General features: G+C 42.9%; 1 protein-coding gene across 1 annotated transcript in view; it reads right to left on the reverse strand.

Moving 5' to 3' along the window:
• Positions 1-7907: 7907 nt before the first annotated feature.
• Positions 7908-13713, reverse strand: part of LOC124803213 — a 41279-nt gene continuing 35473 nt past the window's right edge. The window contains exon 5 of the mRNA XM_047264394.1: positions 7908-8006. Within this exon, the coding sequence (XP_047120350.1) occupies positions 7908-8006 (99 nt within the window). The remainder of the gene's footprint in view (positions 8007-13713) is intronic.

A 13713-nucleotide genomic window follows, 5' to 3' on the forward strand; every position in this document is an offset into this window, starting at 1 on the left:
GGGAGTCTTGCTTACCTCACACGTGAACTGGAATTGGACTGCCAAGATCGATCTGTGAGTCCTAATTTCTCCTTTTCTTCCTTAAATCAATCGCTAGTATCTTCTTTGCACATGCTTTCCTTTTGCATTCGTGACCAGTAGCCACTTATTACTTAGAGCGCTTTTTTAACTGGAACATTCGACACTTGCCTTCTTTAACGATATGAGTCTAGCCCGGTGTGCTGACACAGGCAGAGTGTGGTTATAGTTAATTACAGCGATGTTTGTATTATTCGGTTTAGGGTCATTACTGGAAATTTTCCAAGCGCTAATTACTTTAATTCTCTCTTAGAACGGAAGCCTGGCCTACCTGATATCTGTACCGGAATTAGACTGTTATGACTGGGCGGATAAAATTACGCTCTCTCGTGCTAAATCCAGCAGCCATATTACATCTACGTTCCCTCTGACATATCGGATCCTTGTGATCTTTAACGACACGAATGTCACCCAGTGGGTTGACAGGGAGTCTCAGAGAACGGGAGAGACTGTGATTAAATCCAATCACAAGTGATTTCTTATCCTGAACGGCTTGCACCTCTCAATGACATCATCAAGGCTAGACCATAAAATCTTGGTTATAGTGTACCTCTTTATGATTCATAGGATGGTCTTCCAATGCCTTACTGTATGCTACCTCAGTTCCGTTGTTTCGATCAGTCCCTACATTCTGCAGTGTGGCGCATAATGGTGTACAGTAGGTATTATTCATTTAGTAGTTTAGCCACCCCTACCCACAACTCACGAGACCTTCAAAAGACATGCGCGAGAGTTTCATATTCTCTCGCTCGCTACACGAAAATTATTAATCCTAAAAACAAGGACATGACCTTCATGTAGAAGATTTAATGTAATTCATTTATGTAGTGGAATACGTTTTCGCTGGAGGCTGTAGTTTTAGAATTATTCAAGAAAACCCTACAAAATAAACTTTCAATCGGTGATTTTCATGAGTAACTAGAAAACCGTGCCCTCCAGGGAAAACGTATCTCAGTACAAAATATATCTAAATTAAATTTGCTACAGAAATATCTTGTTCATTTTTTTTTGTAGGGCTAATAGTTTGTATGTAGTGCTTGGGGAAATATGAAAATCTTGGGCATGGTTGCATTAAACCCATTGCCATGGCTACCTGAATCACGCTGTAAATCTCAGACTGTTTTAGAATGGAAGCATCGCAGTTTGAATGACAGAATGAGTGAATTATGTTTTCTGTTGTAAATCACAATTTCTTGTCCACTTTGTTTGCATTTTCTGTAAAGGAACCTGTCTGCATAAGTGTCCTCTTTCATTTATAACTTTATAACGATTTTTGCGTTTCATCTAATCAGTGGAAGAGAAATGCCAACTCAGATAGAAGGTAAACCGCTTCCATTACTGTGAAAGGTATTGCATCTACAGTGAAGCGTCGTAGACTGATTGGTGTCGTATTCAATGGACGATGTGACACTACCAAGGAGCACTGGCTATATAAAACCCTCTACCCAGCGTACTGCTTCTAACGCGTAGTCCCGCCCAGCAGCTCAGACACCGGAGCCTGCCCACTCGTTTGCTCGCCCCCCAGGGATCCACCCTCTGCCCGCTTTTACTCGCGGATCAGCCACCGTCTTTCAGAGAAGCCCTGCAGGGCGCGACCCGCCGTGCTCCTGCGTCAGAGGCGCTAAACTTAGCCCGCGTCCCCGCCTCCGCCGCCGCCATCATAACAATCATGCTCTCCGGGACACCTGTCGCCCGCTGACGTCATAGCTGCTATCGACTGCCGGCGGAATCGATGTCGCGTTGTCGATCTTTCCTCGCCGATGATGCTACCGTGACTCCCGTACCCGGAATAACGAGCAGCTACTCTTTCACCTCGGCGACACTGCCCATGGTATTTTTTTCTGTCGGTATCTGCGAAAGAGTGTCGTTAAATTGAGGCAGGAAAATGACAGATGCCTACTGTGTTTCCTACAGAGCCACGCCTACCGTTGCGAGAACTGTGTCCCAGGCAAAACTGTTTCAATCACTTCGGACTTACAGAGAACACCGTGACCATGAATTGTAATTTTAGGCATCAAAATAATTACCGAAAACAGTCACTTCTGTTGTTGCGTATCTACAGTGCATAACATCAGATCTTCAGTTCATAATGATGGCAATATTGTAGCGTATTTTCAATATAGTTTAGATAAACGAGTGTCAAGAATGTTTAGACCGCGGAGTGCGTCGTAATGTAACATCTCCCCCTCGCTACGAAAAACTGCGATCCGTGTAGCTTCGTAGTTTCTATACAGAGTTAATCTTTACTTTTTTTCAAGCAATTCTATTGCTACGAAATAGATACTCACTTTCGGAAAATATCTTTCTTTTACCGAGTCATTTTCACCTGTCACGACCGAAAGAGAGAATATTACTCAACTGCCTGGTAGCTGTGGTTTCATGGGGACGCAAACTATTGAGCGTGCTTGATTTTGTAGCTGTTTGAAGATAGACTGAACGTAAGCCTAGGAATTCGTGGCATCGCATCCATTGTTTCAGTTCCTAAAGTGTCATATATGCTAAAGATTATTAAAGAAAAAGCCGGTTCAGCAGCAGGAGAGGTTTTAACACTGAGACATACATCTATATCTGTGAAGTTAACCGTTTCATTAAACGCACAAAGCGTTGCGCTGCATTCTTTTATCTGCATAACTTTGCGGAACTACGAAAGTGCGATGACCACTAGCTCGAGGCCTTGGAAGAAGTTACATAAAAACGCACATTATGATCATCTGAAGATGAATGGTTGTCTACTACGAACAAGATATGCACTGTAAATGAACAACAAATCGAAAGGGAATGGTTGCCATCATTTATTAACTTATAAAATCCGACATACGTTTGCAAGAAGCAAAATTAAAAATTTTATCTAGATCTCTGTGTGTGATCACTGAGATATTTCAACGAATTTTCTATACTGAAGTGCAAAGCCAAAATTTCATGGCTTAACCTCCACATTTTATTATACACAGTCTACTGTTTCTCGACTGAAACTGTCTCATAGATAGCTTTGACGATCGGAGAAATTTTCGTAACGTTTCTTTGGAATACGGGCGCATGAGTATATTATCAGTCTGGTTTCGTAATGTATTGTACCAAGGACTGACTACAGAAGCAGATACGCATTACACCTGCAAGAATGTCACCCTCTGGACAGAAAAGTAGTATCAGGGGACGCGTTGCAAGCAGACGTGGTCACGTGGCTTTACATTACTTAAATTATTAATTAAAGGGCCTAACTTTCGATGAAAATAGGGATAAATTAATTAATGCCTGCTGTAAGGAGCATCACCTCAAAGCACCCCGTAGTCTCTTCAGTTGTTATGAATTTATGACCAAATTAGGGCACCTTCGATCGATTTATGCGGCCTGCCCTATTTCCAGTTGTAGCCTGAAAGGAGAGGTATGCAATATCAACATGCATTCGTTAATTCGTTAAGCGCAAGCCCGGTCGCTTTAATGAGAAATGATAGGGAGTCCCCAGCAGAACGTGCTGGTTCGCTGTAATAGCTCCTAATTCTGACTGCGCCAGTGATCGCGTGTTGAGAGGCCCTCTTCCCTCGCAGGTCTGTGGCGGCTATTTTCGGTAATTTCCGCGCCGTACGTAATTCATAGGCACTTGCCTCAAAAGAGCGCCGCGCCTAGCTATTCTCAGAGCCGAGCGGCCGCTTTTAGACGGTCGAGTTTCGTCTGCGGAGCACGTAAAGCCGACGAAATAGGAGCAACAGATGAGGCGTCTCCCTGCGGTGCTGCTTTGGCACTCTTTGTTCCCCCTTAATCTCGCCACTTCAGTCGTTCGCTTCCTGTTTCCTGGATGCCCTCGAAATAGCTCGCCTCGATACACTGTTAAGCTCAACTGTAATGAAACCTTTCCCGATCGTGTTTCCTATTGGCCCTCGAACCACTGTCACATTTTTTGTTTCATTTTCCTGCGTCGACAGGGCCAGGAGCAGGACAAAATATATTTTGTTCTCTATATCATATGAACGAAAAGAAGTAACAAGAGCAAAATCCTCATTCTCCAAAAGGAAATTTAACCAGTTCATAACAAAACGAAATAGAATTTTTCGTAAAAACCAGCAACTAGCCTCGTATTAAAATGTACTATTTTGTGTAAATAATATAACGACAAAAATACTGCCAAACTTTCAAGACACACTGCTCAACCGATATCCGCTACAGTAACATTTGTATGATACGATTGACATGTCTAAGGATTGAGAATGTTACAGAAGGGGCACGCAAACAGTTATCAACCATTCGAAGCTTACTGAGACCTTCATTAGGTGCCCACATATTCTATAATAACAGAATTCTGGCGATGGTTTGAGACGCAGTCTAGCCACTATCATTTCTTCAAAAACATTGAATAAATACTATTGCTTCTACTTGATTATCCTCAGCCTCTCTACTTCTTTCTCTCTTCAAGTGTTACACTATCCATTTCCTTTCTAACATAATAACAGGTTAATCACCTGGAACGGAAAGCCTGTGTATCAGCGCTAAACGCCTCAACCGGGAGACAATACTTTATTCGGTTTTCCGCAGTCCCAAAATCCAGATGAAAGCTAAGCTTTTGTACAGTCCAAGCGACGCAGCACACTGACCATCACATAACGCAGATCGTGAAGTTCCTTCCCTGTAATTTTTCCCTCCTGTACTGTACTGACATCGACCTAACCCTAATTCCTCTAAACGATGAAATCCTATGATACACGGGTATTCCGTCACATTCATCGCTCTTCCATGCTACACGCTGTACCCTGGTCGTCGAGTCGCCCCTTGTCTTCGTACTCAGGCACATGCGTAACACAGAATCGTAACAGTGGGAGTAGTATTGTGCGATGAGGAAAATAAACACGGCACCTGATTAGCGAAACCGGAGATTAATGTCGCAGACGATTGTTTGTAGTCTCATTCGGACTGCTCGTGGAAAAGCGGGTTGCACGATTATTGCGGGAAAAGCGGTATCTTGTCCATCGGTGCTGAGGATGTTCCTAATCTACGCGAACATTCAGTTCTTTGTTCTCCCTGCGGTTTTCCCTGGCAGTAAAGCAAGAAAAGCATAAAAAGAATCCGTTACGAGTCTGCAGTCGAGTGTCTACGATAGAACAGAATTTAATTTTCTAGTGAACACCGGCAAAAACTCGAAGCTTCTGTGCTAGATAAATCTGGTATCTAGAGACTAATTGACATCAGTTAATTTGCAACAAGTTTTTTTTCAGACAGTTTTGATACAGTATAACATAGTTATTCCAGTTCCTCTTATGAAGGACGCAGAGCTCTTACTATGGAATCAACATTTGCTTTCGCAACGTAGGAGGGTCTTTCACAAATCTGATACAATTTCCTACCTTGGGAAAATATTAAAAAATAGATACTGTTTAGTTGCTGTTGTACAATAAATGACTGTACTGTACTTGTGTGGAAACGAAAATTTACGGTTGTTGTAGAAGGTGTCAGAAGTGCAAGAAAACACTATTAATTGTTTTTTCATCTTTCAGCTTACACCACAGAAATATTGCTGCTATTTGTAGCTCCATTTGACTGTTTCCTCTTAAAGGGGAGTATGGAAATGAACGGAATCGTAAGTACAACATATTAACCCTGTGACTTTTACAAATCAAAATTTTCAGTATGATGTATATTTGAATGATGGAAATGATAGAAATACACGAAGTGTTTGCAGTTATCCGGTCATAGTGTATATGAAGCAAATTCTGCTTTTCCCTGTTAGCACCTCTGAAGTGGGTGCCATTTTCATAATAAAGCTGCTTGTAATCGAAAAATTCCACATTTCTGTGCTTAATAATCAGTCAACTGCCATTTTCATAATAAAGCTGCATGTAATCGAAAAAGTCAAGATTTCTGTGCTTAATAATCAGTCAACTGCACACAATTTTTATATAAATACGTTACTATGTGAAAACTGTATTCGCACTCTATTGTGATAACTTAGCAAGCATGGAACAGATAAGTCAGAGACGCTGCAACTCTGCGTCCAACAATACAACCCTTAAGTCTTCTATTAAAATATACATTGTAGGCTTAGAAATTTATCTCTAGAAAATAATTAATGGTGAAACAGTTAATGGAAGTATAAAGATAGCTTAGGCGTAGCTAAACAGGTTACTGAGCATGTACCAGTCTTCATAAGACATCCTGAACCGTAGTAAAACGTAATTAAAATGATTAGTCCAGAATCTTATCGTTATAGATATTGCAAAAAATTATTTAAACTCTCATAGTGTACTGCAGTTAACAGTAAAGTGGTTGCAAACTCTTGAGAGTAACTAAACATGTGACTTCGCAGGAACCACAGGAAATGCTAACATACGATAAAAGTAAACACAAACAATGGAATCTGTTTGCTTTGGACTTAGGAACACGTCTAAAGCACTATAATACTGCTATTATAACATTCACTGGCTGCTCTAATGAAAGGGAAAAATTACTTTCTTTCTTAAGCGAATTCCTGCGAAATCACAGGAATGAGAGATGTCGTTCTAACTTGTTAAATACCTAAGAACATTTCAGACTACGTCAGGAAGAACTGCTAAGTTTTCATTCAGTGTCCTGAGAATATGTTTGGACTAAACGGTTTTATCATCAGAGTGAAGGAAAATTAAGCATGCACCTGTAAAACAGTTAATAGTGAAAAAATTTCTATTGTTATGAGTTTTTATGGTAGAGAGCTGCAGAATAGTTTGTATTGGACTTTTAATTATATCAGTTTTTTGTATTATTTAAAATATTTGCGAATATTTTAGCAGTAATTATCAAAATATGTGGAAATATAATTTGGTTTTGGTAGGACATTATGATAAAACAACTTTGCCGCACAACATTTTTTTAACCGTTTTCTCGTGAAGAATGACACTCCTTTTGAGTGCGCTATTTTGCAGGGCAGACTAGAAAATTAAAGAGAGTTTCAGCTCTGTACCACTAATTATTTTGAACTGGTAAACTTCAGATCATTCTGGGTTAATGATAGCAGATAGCTGGTGCCGAAGATCTCCCGTTAAACATTTTTGCGAAGCTGACACTGAAGTTAACGTGCCGTAGAGAGGTATATTCACATGGAGCACCTGTTATTTCGCGAGAGCAAGCACTGTAGACAGTCACATTAGTTGAGCTACAACACAATCTCTTCCTGAGAGCCCTTGATATTACGTCTATTAATACAAAGATACACTCGATATCACTTAATTGTTTGAAAATAGTGTTAATATATATTAGGTAGAAGTTTCTCTGCAGTTGTCAGAGAAGTACGGATATCGAGATGCAGTGGCATAACTAAGGGCAGGATGTATCCGCTCAATTGTGTGCATAACTAGATTGCCAGAAAGTTGTAAGAAAGAGACAATGGTTGCCTCGCAATAGCAACGGACCGAAATAGATGAATTTTATCTGTCATGTCAGCATCTTTAAGTGTCAACCATTGCAACGCTTTCACACCCGTGACTGTGGTTACCCAGAATGATATGAAGTGAAGGACAAATTACAGGGAAAAATGGAGAAAAAGAAAAGCAAAATAATGTAATCCTCGCTAGACATGCTTCCGTGTCGTCAATCGCGTGTCTGCTTCATTTTTAGGCCGTGTTGTTCAGTCTTTCTCCGAGAAGCACGATCTGGTGGGTTGTTTCGGACACTCTGCAGAGCCGCCAGGTTGAGTGTGGCCGCTCGGTGACACGTCGGAGCATACGCGCTTGCGGACAGGAAACCTAAATGGAAACGAAAATTTCCCCCGCAGGTACAGACGGGGGAGCGGACTGCGTGGCGGTGGGGAGACGGAGCGACCAGCCCAGCCCAGAGGCCGCGGGCTGCTGGGGTGTGGCAGCGGGCAGCGCCTATGTGGAGAGCGGCTTGTGCAGGCCGCCCAACTGCTCCACCAGCGCCTCCTCGCTGCTCACAAACCGCTTCTGCGGAGGTCGCCGGCTCACCTCCTCCTGCGGGCACAGGGATGACACTTTTATTGTTTACCAGTCACTTACATTCGCAGCAACAGCCAAATTGACACACTTCAGACACAGCATTGTAAAATTTGAAAGCAAAATTTTGTTTTTACAAGGTAATTTAGCTGATGAAACGAAATGTCGTGTGGATAAGGCCTCCCGTCGGGTAGGCAGGTCGCCTGGTGCAGGTCTTTTGAGTTGACGCCACTTCGGGAATTGCGCGTCGATGGGTATGAAATGACAATGATGAAGACAACACAATACCCAGTCCCTTAGCGGAGAAAATCTCCGACACAGCCGGGGATCGAATCCGGGCCCATTAGCATGGCATTCCGTCACGCTGACCACTCAGCTTTCGAAGCTGACAAGTAGTTGATGATGAAGATACTAAGTTGATGATGATATGATGTACTTCACATTGTTGTCAAGATTATACGCTGTTGTTGTTGTTGTTGTTGTTGTTGTAGTCTTCAGTCCTGAGACTGGTTTGATGCAGCTCTCCATGCTACTCTATACTGCGCAAGCTTCTTCACCTCCTAGTACTTACTGCAACCTACATCCTTCTGAATCTGCTTTGTGTATTCATCTCTTGGTCTCCCCCTATGATTTTTACCCTCCACGCTGCCCTCCAATACTAAATTGGTGACCCGTTCATGCCTCAGAACATGTTCTATCAACCGATCCCTTCTTCTAGTCAAGTTGTGCCACAAGTTTCTCTTCTCCCCAATTCTACTCAATACCTCCTCATTAGTTATGTGATCTACCCATCTAATATTCAGCATTCTTCTGTAGCACCACATTTCGAAAGCTTCTATTCTCTTCTTGTCCAAACTATTTATCGTCCATGTTTCACTTCCATACATGGCTACACTCCATACAAATACTTTCCGGATCGACATCCTGACACTTAATTCTATACTCGATGGTAACAAATTTCTCTTCTTCACAAACGCTTTCCTTGCCATTGTCAGTCTACATTTTATATCCTCTCTACTTCGACCATCATCAGTTACTTTGCTCCCCAAATAGCAGAACACCTTTACTACTTTAAGTGTCTCATTTCCTAATTTAATTCCCTCAGCATCACTCGATTTAATTCGACTACATTCCATTACCCTCGTTTTGCTTTTGTTGATGTTCATCTTATACCCTCCTTTCAAGGCACTGTTCATTCCGTTCCTGCTCTTCCAAGTCCTTTGCTGTCTCTGACAGCTATCTGATCGAAAGCACCCAACGCCAGTTGGTTGACGTTAACATCCGGTCTGTGATGTATATATGCCGACTGACGCGAAGACTGAAAATTTGTACCAAGTCCAGGATTCGAACCTGGGACTCCTGCTCATTAGGCAGACGTGCTAACCACTACGTCCCGTGGCACAGCGGGTTTGTGCAACTGCACTAACTACCATCACGCGCCTCCCTTCTCAGTCGAAATTCCCATTCACGCCTCAGCCCACTTGGTATTGACCCTAAATTCGAACAGCATTGCAGAAGCTCTCTCCATCTATATTGGAACGGCACCTCGGTATGGAACGAGTATACTGCCTGAAACCGAGGTTTAGGTACTTTAATAAAACCATATGTTTCCAGAGACCCTTTCATCTGTGTTGTATACATGCAGACTGAAGGGAGAAATGAAAATTTGTTCCGAGGGCAGGATTCGTTCCACGGTGAGGCACCATTCCAGTACAGTTGAAGAGAATCTGCAATGCTTCTCTAGTTTAGGGAAGATACCAAGTGGGCTGAAGCGTGAATGAGAAATTGTATTGAGGAGGGAAGCGTACTAGCATCCGTCAGATGTCAGGGTGGTGTAGTGTCTAGCACATCTGCCTCGTAAGCAGGAGACCCGGCTTAACGTCCTGGACTTGGTACAAATTTTCATTCATCGTTTGCGTACAGTCCCCATAGATGTTTGAGACTTCGGAATGTCTCTGGAGCCGTATAGTTTCATTTGATTAAAGCACCTATGCCCGGGTTTCAGTCAGGATACCCCTTTCGTTTGATGCTGAAGTGCTATCCCAACAGAGCTAGAGAGCGTCTGCAGTGCTATTACAGTTCAGAGGAAGTACCAAGCGGGCTGAAGCGTGAATAGGAAATTGGACTGAGGAGGAAGGGGTGCTTGCGTAGTCAGTTCAGATGTGCAGAGCTACTGCGCAAGGGTGGAGTAATGGTTAGCGCCTCTGTCTAGTAAGCAGGAGACAGTTTCGAATCCTTGCCTTAGTACAAAATTTCGTTCGTCGCTTCATTCTGCATATATACATCACAGATGTTTTAGATTGTGAAGGTCAGAAGGCACATACTTTCAGTATGCGATTTGCCCCCTCCCCCTTGCCTTTATGACGAACTCGGGTAACCTATTCTTCCTCAAGGTCTGACACGTGAGAAGGTAGTTATTAGGACGTTCGGGACAGAATAAAAGTCAACGTTGTGACTCATCCGAGAGGTGTTCTGCAGGGTTCACGACGTGAATCTGAGCAGGCCTGACCATTCGGGAATCTATTGCCCCACAGATGCTTCTGACGGGCTCCACTGTCATGCATCGTCTGCAGACTGTTTCTTTTCCAACCGGCTAAAAAAGCTCATCTTCTTGAATGCCTTGTCATCCAACGGTATCAAACACGGACTTCATGCAACTACTTAGAAGGGCGAGGCGAATGAGGTGGGATGTGCAATAGAGCAGACGAACCGACAGCAAAGGGAAACGTCATAGAGAAATACACTCTGTGATGCCATCAACGTATTGGTATACGAAGCACCCGAGCCATGAGGGTTATATATTACCATTGAGCGAATGAAATTCAATCATGGTCATTTTAAATAACATTTTCATCCTGTAGAACTGTTCGACAGCCCTTTCCGGACTTGTAAAGAAGAAGAAGAAGAGACGAACCATGTAATATTAAGATATCACGATAAGACAGACAGGGTAGATGCGACACTAAATCAACTGAGTGCTAGGCAAGGTACAAAGGCTCCCAATTCGTTACCACTCTTTTGGCAACAACAGACGTTACAGCGTATAAACTCATACTCACAGCTGTAAAGGAATTAGGAGTGTTCATATAATCAGCCACGTCTAAACCAGGATCCTACGGGTACGGTAGGGTGGAGGAGGAGACGGGCAACAGGGAATCATAGGCGTGAACTGCCGCTGCCTGGAGGACGTACTCCAATACCCAAAACATCAGAAGAGAAATCGAACACATAAAGTCAGCTGTACTTCCACACAATTATTTAAAGTTGTTTCTAATTGACTTTTAATTAAATGTTGCACATAGATAAACCGAGTATATATATATATATATATATATACTCCGCACTCCACCATACGGTGCGTGGCGGAGGGTACCTCGTACCACAAGTAGCATCTTCTCTCCCTGTTACACCCCCAAACAGAACGAGGGAAAAATGTCTGCCTATATGCCTCTGTACGAGCCCTAAACTCTCTTATCTGTGTGGCCTTTCCACGAAATGTAAGTTGGCGGCAGTAAAATTGTACTGGAGTCAGCTTCAAATGCTGGTTCTCTAAATTTCCTCAGTAGCGATTCACGAAAAGAACGCCTCTTTTCCTCTAGAGACTCCCACTCGAGTTCCTGAAGCATTTCCGTAAGACTCGCGTGATAATCAAACCTACCAGTAACAAATCTAGCAGCCCGCCTCTGAATTGCTTCAATGTCCTCCCTCAATCCGACCTGAGAGGGATCCCAAACGATCGAGCAGTACTCAAGAATAGGTCGTATTAGTGTTTAATAAGCGGTCTCCTTTACAGATGAACCACATCTTCCCAAAATTCTACCAATGAACCGAAGACGACTATCCGCCTTCCCCACAACTGCCATTACATGCTTGTCCCACTTCATATCGCTCTGCAGTGTTACGCCCAAATATTTAATCGACGTGACTGTGTCAAGCGCAACACTACTAATGGAGTATCCAAACATTACAGTATTCTTTTTCCTATTTTAGAGTTAGCTGCCATGCTTTACACCAATCACAAATCCTGTCCAAGTCATCTTGTATCCTCCTACAGTCACTCAACGACGACACCTTCCCGTACACCACAGCATCATCAGCAAACAGCCGCATGTTGCTGTTTATATATATATATTGTTTTAAAAATATTTAATTTTAGAAAAACAATCAAAACCGACAGTTGCTACTCTCTGGTTGCATGGTCGTGGAACAAAAAGGCAAAATGATTGAATAAATAAATTCTTCAAGCAGTACACAATTCTATAAACGTGTTCTTATGCTTCTGCGGTTAGTGTTACCTTCAGGGTAATTCAGGGAACACAACTTACCACTGACACCCTCACAACAACTCGTCCTCTTCCTTTGTCACACTACAGGTACTGCCCACTATTAGGTAGATGTCTCTAAGTCAACTGTTTAAACGTGCGTTGTCGGTTTTTCTTCTAGGACGATTTCAGAATTTTAAATTTCAAATGTCGTATAGGTAGGTTGTTACACTAGTGTCCTACGTCGTTTTTCGTATCAGTTTCGCGTCAAGACGGTCATATTATGACGATTTGAGTAGTAGTTACACATAAATTTAACTGCTAGTAAGCTTGTAATGGAGGGGTACGGAATGTAGACTTATGAAGTGTTCCTGCTGGTTTATCAGCTTCGTCGACTCTCCGAAAAGCCAACAGACAGCTAACGCGTGAGCTTTCCATGGATCGCCAGAGGCCAGCCATGCCCGTCTATCTGCCGTCTGTCAGCTCGGAAAATTGGTTTCTGGGCCCTCCGGACGTACGGCGAGGCAATAAATCACAAGCCAAGTTCTCTGAGCAAGTGGCGCGTCGTCGAGGGAGACAGGCAGCGCCACAAGCGGAAGGCGGCCGCAACACGCCCAACAGCCGAGCAGCTCTGCGCAAGTCTTCCAGACAACAGTTTATGCGTGTTATATCGTCTGCGTATACTCGTTATGAACCACATGGGGCTGAGGCAATTATTACTGCTAACCCGATAAGAGTTAGAATTAACTCTCGGCGTGTCTTCGCTCAGCACTGAGTATTGCTTGCAAAGAAACTGTTCGGTACTGTCAAGTAGTATCGGCGGAACGATACATGTGACGTGAGAAAGTGAGGAACATATTTGTTAACCATGGTTCGAGCTGCAGAATACAAAATGGAACTGGTGATGTAAAGAACACGTATGTATTCCATTTTCAGATCTTCAAAATTTTCGTTTACATATTATTACGCATTTTTACTTCTGATGATATGAAAAAAATAGTGTTTATTTAGCATACACCATACCGGGGTGTCGAATTCGTTGCAGAAGCTTTTTCACACCGTTACTCGCAAGCGACTTCCAATCAAACAGCGTGCCTATGGAGTATTGCCCCAAATGTGTGACTGTATTCGTAATTTCTTGTCAGAATGGTCACAGTTCGGGAAGCTATATAGTAAAACAGAAGTGATCTTGCGTTGTCCAAAGAAGTATTATGGAGCATTTGCTGTTCACAAGTTGTATAAGTAACTTAGGAGAGAAGCTGAGCAGCACGCCCCAGAAATCAGGTGAAAACCTCCCTGAACCAATATGAGCTCACTTAATGTAGAAGTTATACAGTAGAGCATGCTACCGTCTTAGACAGGGAATGAAAGTTGACGAAGAAAGCATCTGTCGGGGGGGGGGGGGGGGAGGGGAAGGGTGTCACACATCGACACACGTCGATTAGTTCATCGACTTTGCCCTC

This window comes from Schistocerca piceifrons, chromosome 6, assembly GCF_021461385.2.
Source record: "Schistocerca piceifrons isolate TAMUIC-IGC-003096 chromosome 6, iqSchPice1.1, whole genome shotgun sequence".
Classification (NCBI taxonomy): Eukaryota; Metazoa; Arthropoda; class Insecta; order Orthoptera; family Acrididae; genus Schistocerca; species Schistocerca piceifrons.